We start from the raw sequence: 21342 nt of genomic DNA, 5'->3' as shown, positions 1-21342 counted from the left end.
GGAAAAGCCAAAAGCTTTTCCTTTCAGATGAGGATCAAGACCAGGAAGTCCACACATACCACTTTATTCAACACAGTACTGGGGGTCCTGGACACAGAGATCTGAAAAGAAAAATCAATCAAAGACATCCATGCTGATAAAGAAAATGCAAAACAGTCACTATTGGCAGATGACTTAATTTTCTAGAAAAAAAAAAATGAGACACTACACCAAAGTAACCTATTAGAATTAATAGGTGAAATCAGTCAAGTTGCAGGAAACAAAATTAATATATAGAAATCTTTTGGACTTTATACAGTAGTAATAATCTGTGAGAAAGAGAAATCACAACAATCCCATTTGTAATTGAAATTATAAGAATCAATTATTAAAGAATATTTTAACCAAGGAGGGGAAATTCTTACACACTGAAAATTTAAGCTAATGTTAGAAGAAATGTGAGGATGACACAAATAAATAAATAGGAAGATATATACTGTGCCTATGGAATGGAAGATATAATATTGTGAAAATATCCCAGTTATGCAAAATGACCTATAGATTCAATGCACTCGTTATAAAAATACTAATAGCATTTTCACAGAACTAGAATACATTACCTGAAAGTTTGTATGGAACTACAAGCAACTCTGAATACCCAAAGCAATCATTAGAAAGAGGAACAAAACTGGAAGAAACATTCTCTTACATTTCAAAGACTACTACAAAGCTCTAGCAATCCAAGCAGTATGGGACAACATAGACACATAGATCAAAGGAATGGGGTAAAAAGCCCAGAAATAAATGTGTGTCTATGTAATCAATTAAATGTGACAAGAAGGCAAGAAGGGACACAAGGGAAAAGAGAGTCTTCAGTAAATAGTGTTTATAAAACTGCAAAACTATGTGCTGAAGAATAATACTGGACTACATGTTTACGCCAAACCCAAAAGAAACCTAAAATGAATTAAAGAGGTAGGGGTAAGGCCAGAAACAATAACTCCTACAGAAAGCATAGTCAATAAACTCATGGAGATAGTTCTCATCATTATTCTTTTGGATCTATTTTCATAGAGAATGGCAGCAAAATGAAAAATAAACAATATGACAAACCACAAGGCATTTCCCCAGCCAAGGAAACGGTCAATAAAAGAAAAAGGCTACCTACTGAATGGGAGATGATATTTGCAAATGATGTATCTGACAAGGGGTTAATATCCAAAATATATGAAGAATTCCTCCATCTTAACACAAAAGGAATGCAAACACGTGATTCAAAAATGTAGCAAGGACCTGAATAGGTATTTCCTGAAAGAAGATATGCAGATCACCAACAGACATGTGAAAGGATGCTCAGTATCACTAATCATCAGGAAAACATAAATCAAAACCACAATGAGATATCACCTCCCACATGTCTGAATCCAAAAAAAAACATGAAATAACAAATATTGGTGTCCATGTGTAGAAAAGGAAATCTTATGCACTATTGGTGACAATTTAAATTGGTGTCGTCACAATGGGCAACAGGATGGAGGTTTCTCCAAACACTTTCCTCAGTTTTGACACAGTTGATGGATCTAGAGGGTTTTATGCTAAATGAAATGAGTCAGACAGAGAAAGGCAAATACCATATGTTTACCTTATGATGTCAAAACAAAAAGAAACAAACAAATAAACAATAAACTCACATGCAGAGAGACCAACTTTGTGATTTCTGTAGGGGAGTGGGGACGAGGGATGGCTGAAAGAAGCGAAAGAAAGTAGGTGGTTGGTACAAACTTTCTGTTATAAAATAAATAATTCACAGGGATGTAAATTACAGCATGGAGAATAGAGTCCATACCATTGTATTAATTCTGTATGGTGATGGGTCATCACGATGAGTTATCAGGATGATCATAGCATAATGTGTATAAATGATGAATCATTATGTCTACACCTGAACTTAATGTGATGTCATATGGCAGCTATACATCTGGGAAAATAAATACATGAAAATGAAAATAGTATTGTCAACCCATTTTGCCAAACACAAAACAAAACAGAACTACAGACTAAAGGAAACATGCACGTGAATATGCCCAAAATTATTACCAAATCAAATCCAACAATGAAAACAAAGGAAAAGAATTCCAGTGATGCAAAGTAGGTAATTTAGATATAAAGTTTTATTGCTTGGATGTTCATCTTATTTAATTGTCTTTTAAAAGTACTTTTGAAAGTAGTTTCTCTGCCCTACACCAATATTTTTAGTGAAATTGTTAAACACTCATTAATTTTCCCCTACAAGTTAGACTTAGGCTTTGTTTGTTTGTTTATTTGTTTGTTGATAACAAATATTCCTATTTAAATACAGACACCTAGTTACCATTGGAGAATGAATAAGTAAATAGCATGAATAATTATTTAACATTCAAATCTCTGAAATGGTGCTATTGCTCAATATTATTCAATGTTTTATCCTTCCCACAGGCATTTATTTTTTCCAGCAGAAACTTTAATAACATATTTACAAATAATACAAATGGAATGTAGGTATGTTAAAAATGAAGGTAGAATTTGAGAAGATCCATTCAGAAATTGATGTCTTTATGGCAGTCGCAAAAAAATTGAAAACGTAGTCATTTTTCACTCTTAGTGTCAAAGATAATTAAACAACCGTCTACGGGTTGATGATTTTAGAATATTTTCAGTGAAATAGAAATGACATATCAAGGGCATAAGAAAAAGAAATACGTAATATGTAGATGTAGCAAATTTGCCTAAAAGTAAAACATAAACTTCTAAGATATTTTACACAAGGCCTAAGTCCTCAGTGTTTGTCATTCAGATGGAAGTAAGTGAACAGCCTGGGTGGTTAAGTCTCTGACCCCAGCATCTTGTGGAACATAAAATTTGTCAGAAGCATTTGCTGAAGGACAAAGGAAATGCCACACTGCAAGCTCAAAGCCTCTACATTCTGGAGGTGTGTGAGGAGATAAAGTGTCTTCAAAATAGCCCAAGATCCGCATGATGACAATGAGAATCTACTTTTTCCACTATTGCTTCACTCTCAGCGCTCACAGGGCCGGCAGGCTGTGAAGACCACAGATACTGTCTGGTTATGAGAGGAACCTGGTTCCCTCTGGACGATGCATGACTATCTGGCCAACAGAAGGTATGTGTCACCACAGTCCTGCCTTTCTAGTAGTCACCTCAGTGAGTGGGAGATTATAAATGCTGGTGGGATGCACCTGAGGCACAGCTAATATACAATGAAATCACAGAGAACATTGGTATCTGCATTCCAACAATTCAGGGTAACAAACAAGAATGACTATGAGATACATTAGAGGTCTTACAATATTCAAATTCTTGCCTGTGGAGAAGTCATTAAGAATATGCATATACCTATGCATAGGTTTGCAAATCAATATAATTTAAGGTGAGATCACAGAGGCATCAGGACAAAGAACACATGATTTGGATTTGTCATCAGTTGTCATCAAGAATATATTATATATATTCAACATTGGTCCAGTCTTTAAAAATAAATCCCTAAAATGAATCCATTATACCATAAAGGTGAAATGGAATTCCTGATACAGTTATTTCAATAAATGAAAGCAGTTTGATTCTTCCTAAAATTCAAGATGAGGTACCTTGTGTAAAAATGTTAATTTAAACTTAACTATATACAGTCCAAAGACTTTTTATAAAATTGAACAAAACTTGGCCAAGAAAGATATTCAATACTGAAAGACGCTCTTGTGTAATGAATTGTTACATGGTGTAAATGCTATGAATCAGTAATGATAAATGGTTACTGTGTTACAAATAATTAAAATTGGGGCACTTGGGTGGCTCAGTCGGTTGGGCGTCCAAATTCGGCGGGGGTCACAATCTCACCGTCTGTGTTCGAGCCCTACCTCAGACTCCGTGCTACAGCATGGAGCCTGGAGTCTGCTTCAGATTGTGTGTCTTACTCTCTCTAAACCTCGCCCACTGACACTCTGTATTACTCTCTGTCTCTCTCTCTCTCAAAAGGAAACAACAAAATTGTTTTAATAAAAATTATTAAAATCACTAACACATTATTGAGAATTTAGACCACTCAGATTGAGTTTAAGTGCTTTATATGCGTTATAGTGTACGTCTTTTAATTCCTAATTTAGATTACTAAACTACATAGCTAGACATGAAATAAATATTTTTAATTTTTATTTTTTTAAATTTTTAATGTTTATTTATTTTGGAGAGACAGAGAGAGACACAGAATGAGCAGGAGAGGGACATAGAGAGGGAGACACAGATCTGAAGCATGCTCCAGATTATGAGCTGTCAGCACAGAGCCCCGCGTGGGTTTTGAACCCACGAACCATGAGATCATGACGTGAGCGGAAGTTGGTAGCTCAACCAAACGCTCAGTTGACTGAGCCACCCAGGTGCCCCACGAAATAATTTTTGAAGCTGATACTTTGTACTTGGAGAGACAGGAGTAATTCCAGAGTTCACTGACTGCACAGTTCCTTGACTGAGGTCTGAAATTACATTTATGTGAGTTTTAGTATAACTAAACAACTGGAGTTACCCTAACTGCCTTTGAAATCGTAGATCTTTCTAGACGTTTGTAACAACTGTGTTCTTCCATAAATGAACTGTCCTTTTATTTATCATTTTATGCTTTCATATCTTTGCCATTAAGTCAGTTGTCACTTTCTGATGGTAAATCCTCTTTTAAAAAATGCTTTGTTTCCTTTTGTTTTCACTATTGTTCCTGCTTTGGGCAATTTTAGTGTGTCATGTAACATTTTGCAACATATGAAATATTTCTTCTAAAATTTAACAATTCTCAGAACTCCCCAGATGTTCAAAATAAAATATCACTTTGATAGCACTGCATTACTTTTTAGAAACAGAATTTCAAACCACAAATAAAAGTCGTTTGCAACAGGAAATTCCTATATGTGCTAAAAACAATATTCTCCAATCTTAGAGCACCTAATTTTCAACCAGTAATGGGCTTTATCATTGTCAAAATTGATACAACACTTTTTTGTAATACAGCACTTTAATTAACCTGGTTATTCTAATAGTGTTGAAATATGTCTGTGGAATCTGACCTTACATTAATGAGGACACTATTATTCATGAGTTCCTTTCTTCTTCACTAATTTCGTGCTTTACATGTTTTGCAACCAATACTATTCTGCTATTATTGTAAAAATCCACTTATTCTAGCATGAAACACTTATTTCAATCTCTACACAAGGTAGTACCAGACTTTCTATTGTTCAACTGCAAATGAGGAGTCTCCCTCACCCTGCACCCCACCCGGTGTCACTGTACCAGCAATGTCGTCAGCACATGACACACACTCTTGATCAAGACCTTCAGGGCAGTTTCATCCACATTGTAGCTGACACTACTCAGCTGCAGACATGAGCAACCAAGGCGTGACTTATGCAGAACTCCATCATGCTAAGGGCTCAAAAAGACAGCAAGTGCAACCTAAGGGCACGAAAAGTTCCATTTCAGTAACTGAGGAGGATATAGCCTATGCAGAATTAAATCTTCAAAATGCTTCTCGGGACCTTCAAGGGAATGGCAAGAACTCTCCCTGCAAAGGTAAGACATTTAATACAGACAAGTATGTCTCTTTTAGAATTTGAAGTTGGGGTGTAGGGGTGTAGGGAAAGAGTAGGAAGTGATCTCACATAGTTTTCATTTATGAGGACCAGAGCTGGAGGTTGGAATATGGTATTGTAATTGAACGCATTGGTATATTCTGAGAGAAGATTCCAATGATAGTGATGGGTTTGAGGTGCAGGTTATTGTATGTGATTCCGTGTGCATCGTGGGTTCTCTTGCTTGTAAATCTCCTAAATGATTGTTTGCAGGCATCCTTTCTCAGTGTTTGCCTTTCTCTTCCTACTACTCACCTTCATGTCCAGAGAAGCTCATTGCCGGTATCTTGGGAATGCTCTGCCTCGTCTTGATGTCCACTGTGGTAATAATAGCTGTTATTCCCTGTAAGTACGTGTTTGAATGACTAAAAGGGAATTTTTCAATTTATTGATCATTAATTCCTCCACATATTGTGTAACACTTTGTATTTATTATCTCATTTTAAAGCGTGTATGTTCTAAGTGTGGAATTATTATTTAAAGGTTATCGAAAGTAGAAATAACAGAATAAATTTAGGGAGAATTAAACACATATTTGGATTTAATAATTCAAAGGCAAGTCATACAAGAGACTTTATGGTAAAATACACATTAATTCTTGAGATTGCTTAAAGGAAATATTGTAAGAGATGGTGAGGTTTGGTTTGTTAAGCTTTTGAATTATTTTCCCCCTCACATTCATTACTTTATTCAATTTTTCTGGTAAAATAGCACACCCAATTTTAAACTAGGAAACTCAAATTATTGATTTATTTCATTGAATATTATGGTTTTGAGAATTGCTTTAATGTTCTAGCTACTGAAGGACCAGCGTGGAACAAAACGTCCCTGGAAACAAGGATCCAGAAAGGTACAACATCCCTTGTAAATTCTGTTATTACTTCCGTGTCTCTTTGAGCTCTATCTTCAAGAAGGCAAAGATGATAACAGATTCTTTGGGAAAAAGTGAATTCAGAAATCGCTTAATGAACTTTCAGCAATGATGGAGAAATACTCATTCAAAATCACCGCACCTGTTGTTAACAATTGCCTCACATTTCCTCCTTCTACAACACGATAAAAGGTAAATCATTCCATAAAGATGGTTGTGTTCAGTGATTCTCAGGATATGTAGAGTTGCACATTTTTGTGGCTGCTTATATGGGCACATAAATTAGGGGATGAAAGCCTGACTCTTCTCTGAGTGTGTGTGTGTGTGTGTTTTGTTTTAATTTTACAAATGGGGTCTTGTGAGGGTCTATGAATGTTATGTACACATACTGTATCCATATACACTATGTAAAGTTTCATTTTGTAATATTCAAAGCTTTTTGGATAATATCTCATAATCTCTCTCCAGCGTGTCTCTGTTGTCATTGTCTGAAAGAGTGGTTTACGTATTCCAACAATTGCTATTACACTAGCACTGAGGGAAAATCATGGAAGGAGAGTTTGACCTCCTGTGCTTCTAACAACTCTTACCTGTTCTACTATGATGATGAAGAGGACAAGGTAAGTTTTCGGATGTTTCCAGATTCTATTAAAGCTTGTCATTAAATGGGGCTTCTGAGTGACTCAGTGGATTAAGCCTCTGACTCGGCTCAGGTCATGATCTCTAGTTTCGTGAGTTTGAGCCCCACAGCGGGCTCCGTGCTGACAGCTCAGAGCCTGGAGTCTGCTTCAGATTCTGTGTTTCCCTCTCTCTCTAATTCTCCCCTGCTCATGTTCTCTCTCTGCGTCTCAAAAATAAATAAATGTTAAAAAATAAAAAGAAAAATCTTGCAATTAATATTATGCTTGTAGAATTCATCCATAGTTTTATATGTATTTGTAGTTTATTTTTTAAAGTGTTTAATATTCCATGGTTTGACTTTATGACACATTATTTATAGTTTTATACCTTGAATGTACATTTCATAATTTCCAGTTCTTGCTATTCATAGGATCCTGTGCTTCTAGAAATGCTCTTTTGTCTGAAATTAACTTTACTATTGAATTTTACAACACATCAAGGAAACTAGGCATATGACTGTGCACATTGATTACAATGTAGTTAGAATCACACAATTCTAAATTACATCATGAGACTGAAGTTTTGAGCCTTTATCAGGCCTGCCCATTTTCTTTTTATGAAATATCTCTGCTTATTTTGGGGCTGCGTACCAATGGAATCATTCAGGGTGCACTTTTATGTGCGTCTGCTTTCTCTGTCAGATGCTATCTGTAATGCATCTATATTAACACATTTGTCTATAGTTTGTGAAATTTCACTGCTCTCATATGAATATGAGATTTTAAAAACCATTCTCAGAAATTTCCTTTTTCATATGTGGGTATTATGAATAATTATGTTAGGAAAAGTCTTTACTATGTCTTTCTCCACATATCATATTTTATAATCATTTATTACACATAGTGACATATTATATATTTATGTAATAAATGTATGGTTTTCATAATAAACTAATAATGTATAAATATAACATAATTGTATTCATGTATAATTATGCTACATTTCTCTGTAGGCATTAGTATGCAATTGCATAGTCATAGATATGTGTATATTTCAATATAAAAATTTATGCCTACATTTTTTTATTTTATTGTGTAAAATACATTGTACCAAATAGGCCTTTGATCTAAAAGTCCTTTGATCAGTAGTCTCAGAAAAATTAATTAATAAGTTCTGATGGTTATTCACAGTACCATTTTCCTGGGCTGTAAATCTCAAGGCTCTTCTCTTTTGTGAGAATGAGACATGCTGGGTTGTGTCTCTTGCCCATTTCTCCAGGACGGTGTCTTCTTTTCACTTCTCAGAAGTCTTTGTCATATTTTAGACATGAGCTCTTTTTTGAGCTTTTAAGATGCAAATACCTGCATCTGCATTTTCACTCTCCTATTGGAGTCTTTTAATGATCAGAAATGTAATGTTACCAGGGTCGTACTTAGCGTTTTGTACATTACAATGAGTATTATTGGACCTATTTCAGAAGTTAGCCAAAGTTCATGAATAGAATTTCCTGTATTATTTTCCTATATTTACTTTTTTTTATTTCTTTATATTTTAACTTTCCATTATGATTTATGATCCAGTTAGAATTTATTTTTTGTGATGCTTTATGTCTGAGGCTGTGAGATAAGAGTGAAAGTTGTATATTTCTACATCATTACCTCATTGACGGAGCATCATTTATAGCAAAGTAGGTCTTTTCTTCATCAGTAACTTTATATACATAAAGTTATATACATATATATATATATATATGTACAGATGTGCTCTAATCTCCTTGATATAAGTAATATAGATATTATATATCTTTATATAGATGATTGTGTATTCATAGATCACAGTCTACACAGTCTATCACAACCCACAGCAGTTCGAGTAAAATGTAGAGACTTACTTGCTTTTATGGTCCATTACCGTGTCCCATTTATACTATAAGTGTCCTAAATCATGCATGTTATAACTTTGCTTCAACTGACACTTTTGCTTCAAATACCAATTTCGAAAACACAGGAGGTGAAGGAAAGTCCATTATACCTGGTAAGAATTTTATTCTTACGTTTGTCCTCTGTTTCTTCCTTATGATCCAAAATGCCTTCTTTTACCATGTATTCTCCATAGCAATCCTTTCATTGTGTTCAGGGCTAGTTTAATGTTAGAGAAGCAGCTCACAGCCCGAGGAGCAAGACTGTTCCTGTCAAGTTCATTTCTCAAAAAACAGTACACTCTGTATATCAGTATCAGGCGTAGGTTTGAACTGTATTTTTGAGTGTCTGTGCTTCATCTCAATTGATTTTCTGTACCTCTCCATTCACAAGGCTTGTCTTTAGGTATCAGAAAAGCCTAAGGGAGGTTATTTTTTGTGTTTTGTGTTTTGAGGGTGGTGGTGAATGTTTGGAACAGGGATGCTCAGCAATTTTTCCGTGTAAATTAATGCTATTTGCTTCCTCAATTTACACTATTTCAGCTTAGGAAAGTTTTCATAGGAACAACCTACTGTCAGACAGAGGGGAAATCTGTACTTCTGACAGTGCTGTACTGAAGCCAGCTCGCACTGGTTTCTGAACACAAACTATGCATCTCTTTACCTTCTCTGCTTTCGTGCTTTCACATTGGAAACCGGAAGGGAAGCATTCGTGGAGACTTTGTACCACACACATTAACAAATGCTAAAAATATAAGGTTTGTAGTATAGATCCCACCATACAGTGTTATAATTATGGCTGCAAATATCTTATCTTTTCAAGAAATTCAGAGAGGAAAATTCATACGCAGATCTAAACATTTACCGACCTATTTATCATTTCTGGTGATCTCTAATCCTTCTTGCGGATATGCGTTACCATCTAGTGTCATTTTACTTGTAGCTTGAAGAACATTGTTGAAAGGCAGGTGTAGTAAGAAAAAATTCTGTTTGTTTTTGTGTCTGATGTGGGGTTTTTATGCATCTTGTTTTCTGAAAAACTATTTTCTGAATGTATAATTCCTGTTTGATGGTATTTTTGCTTTGTTTTGGTTGTTTGTTTATTTGTTGTGTGTGTGTGTGTGTGTGTGTGTGTGTGTGTGTGAGCGAGCGTGCACAGGTAGTGGGTTTCTTTCTTTCTTTTTTTTTCCCACTATTTTTCTGGTGAGAACTCATCTTTTAATCATATTGTTATTTACCTAAATATAATCAGTTGTTTTTCTCCGGCCCTTGTCAAGATCACCTCTTTTTGTGGGTTTGACTTTGATTTTATTTTTTAAGCTGTTGCAGAAAATACCATGACCCCATAACATAGAATTTAACACATTACCCATGTTAAAAAAATAGACTAGTGTCTTAGAGCAGTTTTAGGTTCATAGCAAAACTCAGACATAGCACCGGTATATGCTGTATTCCCCTACTGTCTATGTGTCAGTGCAGGAGCAGTTCATAGACTGTCTCATTTTCAAAAGCCCTCAGTGGGGTGGTTCACTTGCTACAACTGATACACCTGTATTGACACATCTTTATCAGCGAAAGACCATAGTTTGCTTCAAAGCTTACTCTTGAGGTTGGGCATTTTATGCGTTTGAAAAAGTATATAGTGACATGTATCAAACATTATGGAGTTCTACAGAACAGTTTCCCGTCCTTCAAAATTCTCTGTGCTCCCCCTATCCATCCTTCCTTCCCCCTAAACCCTGTCAACCACTGATCAGTTTACTGTTTCCAGAATTTTGTTTTTTCCAGAGTGTCATATAGCGGGAATCCTATACTCTCGCACATCTTACGTTGCGTTTAACTAGATCATCCATCGTAACCAGTTGAAGCACCCAGTTTAAGTTAGGAGTGCCAACTATCACATTGTTGCAAAAGATATCTAGAGCTCTCCCCTTGTAAAACTGGAACTCAACTCACTGCACAATAATTCTCCTTCAACACTTTCCCCTCAACCTGAGCAACCACTATTCTACTTGTTTCTATCACTTTTACCACTTTGGATACGTTCTGTAAGTGGAATCAAACAGGTGGTTTTTTTTTTTTTCATGTGTATGACTGGCTTATTTCACTTAGCATAATGTCCCGGAATTTCATGGATATTGTAGTAGGTAATAGGATTGAAATCTTCCTTTTTACAGCTGAATGATACTACAGTGTTATGTGTATACCACGCTTTCTTTCTCCATTCATCCATCAGAGGACATTTGGGTGGCTTCTGCCTTGTGGCTCTAATGAATAATGCTGCAGTGAGCATGGGTGTATATATATTTTTGAGACTTTCCTTTCAATTCTTTTAGATAGTTTCCTACTAATGCCTGTGGGATTGCTGATTCATGTGGTAATTGTATTTTCAACTTCTTGAAGAAGCTCCATTCCCTTCTTCATAACGGTGACCGATCTACATTCCCAACAACAGTGTGTAGTCTCCTCCTGGTCGACCTCCTCACTGACCCTTTTTTAAAAATGTTATTTATTTGTTTTGAGAGAGAGAGAAAGAGAGAGAGCAAGCAGGGGAGGTGGAGATGGAAGGAAAGGGAGAGCATCTGAAGCTGGCTCTGCATTGTCAACACAGAGCCTGGTGCAGGGCTCAAACCCACAAGTGTGCGATCATGACCTGAGTCAAAACAAAGAGTTGGAAACTTAACCAACTAAGGCACCCAGGCACCCCGAGTTTTTTTTATACCATCAATCCTAATGAGTATGAGGTAATAACTCATCGTGATTTTGATTTGCAGTTCTCTGATCATTAGCATCTTTCCATATGATTTTTCACAATATATATTGTCATTGGAAGTATGTCTTTTGAATTTCTCTGTCCATTTTTTAATTGTGTTTTGGTGTTTGATGTTGTTGCTACTAAATTGTAGGCTATATATTTTAGATATGATTCCCTGTTTGATATATGATTTGCAAGTGTTTTTTTTGTTTTCGCCACTATTCATTCTGTTGATCACGCCCTCTGACGCATAGAAATGTTTAGGTGGTATCCACACATTGTGCGCGCCACAAATGGAACTTTCCTTTGTGGTCTGGTTTTGGTGGCAGAGCCAAGAAATCATTGCCAAATACAGTGTTGTTTATTTTCCCCCCAATTTTTCTTTGAGGAACTTCTACACCTTACATTTATGTCTTTAGTCCACTTTGAGTTAATTTTAGTATATGGTGTAAATGGAAACATCCAACTTCATTCTTCTGCATGTGGGAGGGAAGTCAGTTTCCCAACACCCTTTGTGAAAGATGCTGTCTTTCCCTATTAAATGGTGCTGGCACCCTTATCAAAGCTGGTTAGACCGATTATACCTCGGTTTGTGTCTGGATATTTTTAAGGTATTGTTTCCTCATGGGGATTTAGAGTCTGTGTCCTTTCTGTTTCCTTCAACTTGCTGCTTGTATCCCGTTCCTTCGGAAGTAGTGTTGCAGGCAGGGATATGGAGACCTGTCCTAGATAATGTGGCGTAAGGCGATGGAGGTGGAAGACGTTCACCCACCCGGGAGTTTTCGGGGGGGGGGACACTGACTTAGGGTCACGTCAACAATCCCACTCTGCTCCCTCAAGAGTATTTCTTTGTCTGTATTTGCCAGTGTTCTTTAGTCATTTCATTCCATCTGAATGTCATGAGACGTGAATTTGTACGTGTTCATTCTGTTAGCAGTTTGCTAAGTTTCTGGTGTCTATAAATATTTTAAATGATATTAGTAAGTTGTTCATTCATTGCACTTTATGATCGTTGTCCTGTTTTTTTCTGCCTCTGCTGTTCTCATATACTACTTAGACCTATGCTGGCTTTTCTGAAACTTCTTTTGAAAGTCCTCTAATTCTGTAAATTGTTCTCATTCTTCTCTCTCCATTCTAAAGGTATAAATAAATTTGTACTCCTTCAAATCCATCAGTTTTTTTTTTTTCTACTTGATGGATTTTCCATTTCCGTTATGGATTTAGCACTTGAGATTCTCTGTGGTTTCTTCATATAGTTTTATTCTCTATTGATATTTCTCCTACTTGCTAAATGCTGCGGTCACATGTTCATGCAATAATTCAACTAAGTTTTATTTATAGTTTTCATATATTTATAAATATGACTTTAAATACTTTTGTTCTAATATGTGGAACAACTTATCCCAGCAGATGTTTCTATTGACCTATGCTTTCCTTTCATTGGAAGACATTTTTAAATTTATCTTCATATTTTTTTTTTTACTTTTTGGGTAGACACTTTTCAAAAATATACTTCAGTAAACATGCATTGTATGTCATTTTTCCTAGATTTACTATTTTTTGTTGCCAAACATTTATGGCAGAATCTTCTCCACTGAAGTCTGTCTACTGATAGTTTTGTTCAATTGTTTCCAAATTCTTATTGCTTATTTTTATGACCTTGTGACTTTTACCTTTGATGTTAATTACTGCTGATCAAGTCTCCACCTATGGCACCAGCACCCTTGCTCTTTGCAGCTTCTCCCAGTTGTAACATTTCAGTCTTCTTGATCGTTGAGCCGGGGTGGGCAGGTGGGGAGACACTGAGCATCCTAGGCGAGAAGATGACGGATGTGCTTCCTCCTTGAATCTCCAGGATTTTTTCCAATGTACCTATTTCATAAGTTATTAACCTGTGATCCATTTTCTAAACTCTGAAATTGTCTTCACGGTCAGTTTGTCCTCTTCACTTAGTCCTACTAAGATAATTTTATACTTTTGTGTCCACTGTTTAACATTATAATTTGAAAGTGTCTACAAAGGAAGGAAGGATGAACTTTTATGTGTTATTACAGAATTCAAATGAGTATAAGAGCTTCTATTTGACTCCCAATAAATTTTATTTTCTCATAGTTTTTGTTGAATTTACTCTCTGCTACTACATGGGTTAGAGGCTCCCAGAGAAGAAATCATAGTTCATCTGTGCAGCCAAAAGCCTTAACATTTTCTTCTGAAGTGTAAGTCTCCTGACAACTTTTTATTTTATGCCTCTCAAGAATTGTTCTTAGAAACAAAAACAGCAATGTGTGAACAATCAGATAAACACAGTAGTTGAAGTTTTTCCAGAGAAAAATGGTATGAGAAATATTGAGATTGAGATATATGAGTCAAAATGGATGGTTTATTCATCAAAATACTATGGTACCTAGTAAGAGATATAACCAACCTTATGGTAAGATTAATGAGATATAATTCTCTGTATTTCAGGTTGTCAGTATCTTCAGAGAGTGACAAGAATTGTCCATATTTCTCTTTTCTTGCAATAAAAACTTATTTTGCACCCTGCTCAGCAAGAAGACCATATGTTTGTAAGCACCAGGCATTTTAGTTACCTCATTTTGGTATAATGTATTTCACCATTTGTAAAGAATACATCTCTCATTATTTCAAAACCCATATGATTATTTTCTTTGCATATTTTTAAGATAATATTTTTAGTGTAATTTTAGGCTCACAACAAAATTAAGAAGAAGCTCCTGAGATTTCCTGGATTGTCCCTGTCTGCACATGTGCATGGCCTCTCCCATTATCAACATCACTCACTAGAATGTTTCATTTCTTACCAAGGATGAATCTGCATCAATGCATATATATATTGCCCAAAGACCAAAGAGTACTTGAGGCTTCATTCTTGGTGTTATGGAACTGTTTTCAAATGTAATTATATTAGTGTAAAAAATATATACTCGGTATATATTATTTATTTATTATGCTTTACTATTTAGTGGAATAAAATATATATTAATTACAAATCATAACATTAGTGTAAAATTCTCACTACAGTGAATAATTCCATTTATATTTCCAAATTATCTGATTCGTTCTAGCCATTTAAGGGCCCCAAATGAGGATTGAACACTCCAGGGTGACAAGGGTATCAGTCAGAATTGAGTCAGGAGACACAAACAAGGAAGGAAGTTGAGGTAAACAATTATTATCTACTTGTAAAGGAGAGCTTACTAAGAGGAAAGGCTATTAAGTTCAATAAAATTACAAAGAATATCTTAGAATTAAAGGAGGGATCACTGGGAAGCCAGGTCTGCTCTCTGAAGATGGGATTTAGATGTCATTGAGGATGATATGACTACACACAGCTTCGTGGCAGACATGCTCACTGGATTGTCCTGGGGCAGGCAGCTCCACACTCCATGGGCTGAACTTGGTGAAAATGGATCTCAGGCTGTGACTGGCAAACAGGAAGAACTCCCTGTCAGAACAGCAGGAGGAAAGACCGGAAGACAAGAAACTGACGGACTGGCTACAGAAAGTTGCTGGAGGACCAGTACACAGGACTTCTTGTAGGACTGCAACTGGCAACCAAGCCATGGTGGCCAAAGGAGAGACAACACCATGAAGCCAGGAAGAAGAGCCCTTTCTGCTGTACTGGCTCTCCATTGTCTCTTACCGACAAAAGTCAACTTCATGTGAGATGACAAGACAGAAAATGGATAGGATCTTACACCATTTTCTGAGAACAGGGCACTGAGGGTGGCCTTGGAGCTGAGAGTACTAAATGAACAGCCCCTTGGGGTTATCATGGAACAACCACAGGGTCGCTGTATAAGAGCCATTCAGATCGGCCCCACTTCCTCCAAGAATGGAACCAAAGTGTACTCTCCGAATCACTCTTGGTGCCACACAACCAAAGGTTACACTCATTTTGAGGTAGAGATTGGTTTCTAATTAGATAATAACGAGTGCCCTTTGATACTTTTTCTTATATGTTGTTTTCCTTACTGGGTTCATATATTTTGAATGACATTTAGTTTTTTTCAATTTTTTATGTACCCACTTCTGTCAGTCTTTACAGCCATGCTAAAAAACACTGTGTTGTCTTTCCCTGTGTGACTTATTTCACTTAGCTTCCAATTTTACAATAAATTTCACATTACAAAAATAAAAATATATTAAAAAATAAGAAACCACTTTGATGCAAAACATAAAGTGTTACATAAGAAAACCAAAAATTAAAATCTACAGATATTTGTGTAGGTCAAATGGCTAGTTATTGCAAGAATTCAAGACAAACGTGAGTAATTAGAAAATGATTCACAGATATCCCTACCCTAATTCAATTATAAGAGGGAAAGATATTAAACTCGGTTATTACTTGCAAAATAAATGCATATTTCATATGCATTTATATCTATGAAGATAGACATATTCTTTGCATTCTCTCTACATATTCCCTACACTCTTCTAGAAAAATTATGTGAATATTCAAAATGAATTGAATATAATTGTTTATGGTAGCTGTGGGTAATCGCTAAAGTTGTGTTTCATACAACCCAAGATTGCAATGACATTGAAAATTCAGCATCTAATTTTCATTCACCTGTTTGTGGTTTGGCTCTGTTAGGGCTGATCAAGTCTGGGCCTTTATGGACTTGACTCCAGACTACATACAGATGCAGCTCAGATCCTGGTATATGATCTTGCATAGCAGAGATAGCAACTAGCAGAAATGTGTTTCTTAGTGCCTGGTCTCTGAACTCATAACCTATCACATTCCCACACACGTTATATTGTGAAACAAGTCACGTGGGCAAACTTATCATTTGTTGTCTGTAGACTACACTCTTTTCATAGTGGTCACAGGGAAAAAACGTAGATTCACTGAAAATAACCTAATCTGCCATTAGAGCCATAGGAATATTTTTTAAATAAACTTTATGAGATAGATAAGTTTGTAAAGGAAATTGTTTGGAAATAGATTAAAAATTTAGTACTCTCTTAACTTACCATTTGGGTTTTTTTTTTTGTCTTCTGTGCCAAATATCCTTGTAAATCAGTTTTATACAGTGACAGACATGATAGTATAGATGTTTTCAACATGGTCTTTGAGGAAATAAGTTATAAGCAGAAAAGTATAAAGTGAAAGGACATTGTCATTGAAACCGGTCACTTCACGTAATTTCCAAGTGCCCACTCGTAGCCCTGGGACTCAGTTACATAACTGCTCTGGCTGTTTTCTCTGCTGGAATATACGATGGAAGTAGTATCTTATTCATATTTACTTGAAGAGTATTGGAACAGTACCTCTGGACACAAGTAGTCACTAGATTTCAGTGGTTTTGGCTTAAGAAATTGATGCCTTTGTGTCATTACCTGTGACATGATGGTCTTAAATGTAGCAACTTCATAGGGCTGTTCTGAGGAATAAATAATAATAAATGATATAAAGCCTACAGATCCTTAAAATAAAGCCCAAGCACATGAAGCTCTTGCTGTCTGGAATCTCTTCATATTTTGCTTTTCCCAATGTCCAATAAAGGCCATTTTTCATAAAACAAAACCTCTATAACTGTCTTCTTCCTTTCACCCAGTGAAATAGCCTGGCATCAGAAATGCTATCTGGCAACCATTCTGATCATATACATTAAAGAAATTTGCTTTTAAAAAAGGAGAGAAATTCAATACGCATCATGTGTGGACACTAGAGTAATTTTTTCTGTGTCTGTGTTTCGTGTTTTTTTGAAAGCAAGTTGCAATTACTGTTCTTTCCCTTATTGCTCAAGAACCCCAGTCTCCTCACAAAGTGTGTTATTTGGGCATCTGTATAGGCTGTGTCTTTTGGAATTGAAGAATGCAAAGGGGTTTGTCAATCTGTGACAAGATAGCCTCTTTGAATCCTAGATTTGGGGATCCTACAGTGTGCAGGCTGAAGAAGGGACTGAAATGCCCTATCTCTTCCAATGTTGGAATATCCCATCTACACATATGCATCTGTTACCATAAAGAACGGAGAAAAGTGAGAAATGCTTCTAAATGCATTCTGATGTAGAACACCTACCATTTTGTCCCCAAGTATATTTCACATTTCTAAATACATACAAAAAACACTGCAAAAATTATTACTTATACCCATAAGAAGGCATGTGTCACCACTGTCCTGTCTCTCTAGTGAGTGGGAGATCACAAATGCTGGTGGGATGCACCTGAGGCACAACTAATCAGCAATCACATCACAGAGACATTGGTATCTTTATTCCAACAACTCAGGGTAACAAAGCAGAATGAATATGCAATATATTAGAGATCTATTGATTTTATATCCTGCCACTTTGCTGAATTCATGTATCAGTTCTAGCAGTTTTTGGGTGGGATTTTTTGGATTTCTCACAGAAAGTATCATGTCAGCTGAGAAGAGTGAAAGTCTAACTTCCTCTTTGCCTATTTGGATGATTTTACTTCTTTTTGCTGTCTGATTGCTGAAGCTAGGACTTCCAACACTATAGTGAATGACAGTGGTGACCATGGACATCATTGTCATCTCCCTGACCTTAGGGGAAAAGCTCTCAGTTTTTCCCACATTGACAACAATATTAGCTTGGGTCTTTCAAATATGGCCTTTACAATTTTCAGGTATGTTCCTTCTATCCCTATATTTTTGAGGGCTTATATCAAGAATGGGAGCTGCGTTTTGTGAAAGGTTTTTTTTTCTGCATCTATGGGAGGATCTTGCAGTCCTTATCCTTTCTTTTATTAATGTGATGTAAAATATTGATTGACTTGCAGTATTGATCTAGACCTGCATCCAGGAATCAATCCCAGATGATCAGGGTGAATAATTCTTTTAATGTATTGCTGGATCCAATTTGCTAGTATTTCGTTGAGAGTTTTTGCATCCATGTTCACAAAGGAAATTGGTTGGGATTTCTTCATTTTAGAGGGGTCTTTGGTTTTGGAATCAAAGTAATGTTGGCCTTGTAGAGTGAGTTTGGAAGTTTCCCTTCCATTTCTACTTTTTGGAACAGATTCAAAAGAATAAGGCTTAACCCTTCTTTAATGTTTTGCAGAATTCCCCGGGACAAGCAGCCAGTCCTGGGAATCTTGTTTGTGGGAGATTTTTGATTACTGAATCAATTTCTTTCCTGCTTCTGGGTCTGTTCAAAATTTTCATTTCTTCCTCTTTCAGTTTTGGTAGCTTAAATATTTCTAGGTGTTTGTCCATTTCGTCTAGATTGTCCAATTTATTTGCATATAATTGCTCATAATATTCTCTTATTATTGTTTGTATTTCTGTGGTGTTGGTGGAAATATCTCCTCTTCCATTTGTGATTTTATTTGGGTTCTTTCCGTGCTTCTTTTTGACCAGTCTGGCTATGGGGTTATCAATTTTGTTAATCCTTCAAAGAACAATTTCCTGCTTTCCTTGATCTGTTCTTTTTTTTTTTTATGTCAATATCATAGATTTCTGCTCTAATCTTTTTTATTTCCCTTCTTCTGCTACCTTTGGTCTTCATTTGCTGTTCTTTATCCAGCTTTTTTAGGTGTAACTTTAGGTTGTGTATTTAAGACCTTTCTTCCTCCTTCAGGAAGGCCTGGATTGTTATGTACTTCCTTCTTATAACCATTGCTGCATCGCAGAGGTTTTGGAATATCTTGTTTTCATTTTCATTGTCTTCCATGTACTTTTTAGTTTTCTCTTTAATTTCGTGGATAGCCCATCCATATTTTAGTAGGATGTTCTTTAATCTCCAAGTATTTATGGTCCTTTCAAAAGTTTTGTTGTGATTAATTTCAAGTTTCATAGAGTTGTGGTCAGAAAATATGCACAGTATGGTATCAATCGTTTTGTACTTGTTGAGGGCTGACTTGTAAACCAGTATGTGATCTATTCTGGAGAATGTTCCATATGTACTCAAGAAGAATGTGTATTCTGCTACTTTAGGATGATGTGTTCTGGATGTATCTGTTAAGTCCATCTGGTCCAGCATGTCATTCAAAGCCAGTGTTTCCTTGTTGATTTTCTGCTCACGTGATTTGTTTATTACTGTAAGATATTAGTGTTCAAGTCCTCTACTCTTATGGTATTATCATCAATGAAATTTATGTTTGTAATTAATTGATATATATATTTGGGTGCTCGCACATTGTGGGAATATGCATTTCCAATTGTTAGATCTTCTTGGTGGATAGACCCCTTTAATAATGGTTTAATGCCCTTCAACTCTTGTTACAGTCTTTATTTTTAAATTCAGTTTGTCTGATATAAGTCAGCTACTCCAGGCTTCTTTTGATGACCTTTAGCATGATAGATGGTTCTCCATCCCCTTATTTTAATCTGTAGATGACTTTAAGTCTAAAATGAGTCTCTTGTAAGAAGCATATTCCTTGTTTTCTTATCCATTCTGATACCCTATGTCTTTTGATTGGAGCATTTAGTCCTTTTCCACTTAGAGTGAGTACTGAAAGATATGAATTTAGTACCATTGTGTTACTTCTAGAGTTGATGTTGCTGGTGGTGTTCTCTGGTCCTTTCTAGTCTTTGTTGCTTTTGGTCTTTTTTGTTTTGTTTTGTCTTTTCTCCACTAAAAGAGTCCTGCATAAAATTTCGTGCAGGGCTGGTTTAGTCGTCATGAACTCTTTTATTTTTTGTGTCTCTGGGAAACTATTTATCACTCCTTCTATTCTGAATGACATTCTTGCTGGATAAAGAATTTTTGACTGCATATTTTTCTGATTCAGCACATTGAATATATCCTTCCAGGTCTGCAAAGTTTATGTGGATACGTCAGCTGCAAACTTGATGTGTCTTCCCTTATAGGGTAAGGACTTTTTTCCCTTGCTGCTTTCACAATTCTTTCCTTGTCAGTGTATTACGTGAATTTTACTAAGATATGCCTTGGTGATGGTCAGTTTTTGTGCAATCTAATGGGAGGTCTCCGTGCTTCCTGGATTTTGACATCTGTGTCCTTCCCAGATTAGGAAAGTGTTTTGGTATTTTGCTCATCTAAACTTTCTGCCCCTTTCTCTCTGTCTTCATCTTTTGAAACTCCGTTTTGGATGTGTTTCCTTTCTACTAAGTCAATGAGCTCTCCAAGTCTCGTATCCTGCTCTTTGCCTTTGTTCTCTCTTTTTTCTGCTTCATTATTCTCCACAATTTTATCTTCTATGTCACTGACTCGCTTCACTGCCATATGCAGCCTTGCCGTCTGGCATGCATTCATTTTGAATCTTGGTTGTAGCATTTTTACTATCAGCCTGACGAGATTTTATTTCTATCTCTGCAGAAAGGGATTCTCAGGTGTCTTCTATGCTTTTTCAACCCCAGCTAGTATTCACATTATCGTGGTTCTTAATTCTAGTTTAGCCATCTTACTTTTGTGTGTGCTGACTAAGTCTGTGGCTGTGATATCTTCCTGTTCTCTCTTTTGGGGTTAAGTCCTTTGTTTTGTCGTTTTGAAGGAAGAAAAAAATTAAGAAAATAAAAAATTAAAATTTGAAAAGAAAACAAAAAATCAAATAAAGGAAGCTAGATCCTAGG

General features: G+C 36.0%; 1 protein-coding gene across 3 annotated transcripts in view; it reads left to right on the top strand.

The window, feature by feature from the left end:
• Positions 1–4986: 4986 nt before the first annotated feature.
• Positions 4987–21342, top strand: part of LOC113597883 (NKG2-A/NKG2-B type II integral membrane protein-like) — a 32392-nt gene continuing 16036 nt past the window's right edge. The window contains exons 1-6 of one of the 3 annotated variants that reach the window (XM_053225813.1): positions 4987–5589; positions 5916–5993; positions 6445–6498; positions 6988–7139; positions 13926–14029; positions 14280–17359. In XM_053225813.1, coding sequence (XP_053081788.1) covers positions 5403–5589; positions 5916–5993; positions 6445–6498; positions 6988–7139; positions 13926–14029; positions 14280–14400 — 696 coding nt within the window. In that variant the 5' untranslated portion in view covers positions 4987–5402 and the 3' untranslated portion in view covers positions 14401–17359. Of the gene's footprint in view, positions 5590–5915; positions 5994–6444; positions 6499–6987; positions 7140–13925; positions 14030–14279; positions 17360–21342 lie in introns of those variants that run through there. The other 2 variants (XM_053225815.1, XM_053225814.1) reach the window with 2 other exon arrangements.

The sequence above is a fragment of the Acinonyx jubatus genome, chromosome B4 (assembly GCF_027475565.1).
Source record: "Acinonyx jubatus isolate Ajub_Pintada_27869175 chromosome B4, VMU_Ajub_asm_v1.0, whole genome shotgun sequence".
Classification (NCBI taxonomy): Eukaryota; Metazoa; Chordata; class Mammalia; order Carnivora; family Felidae; genus Acinonyx; species Acinonyx jubatus.
This window is presented reverse-complemented; position numbering and strand designations above follow the sequence as displayed.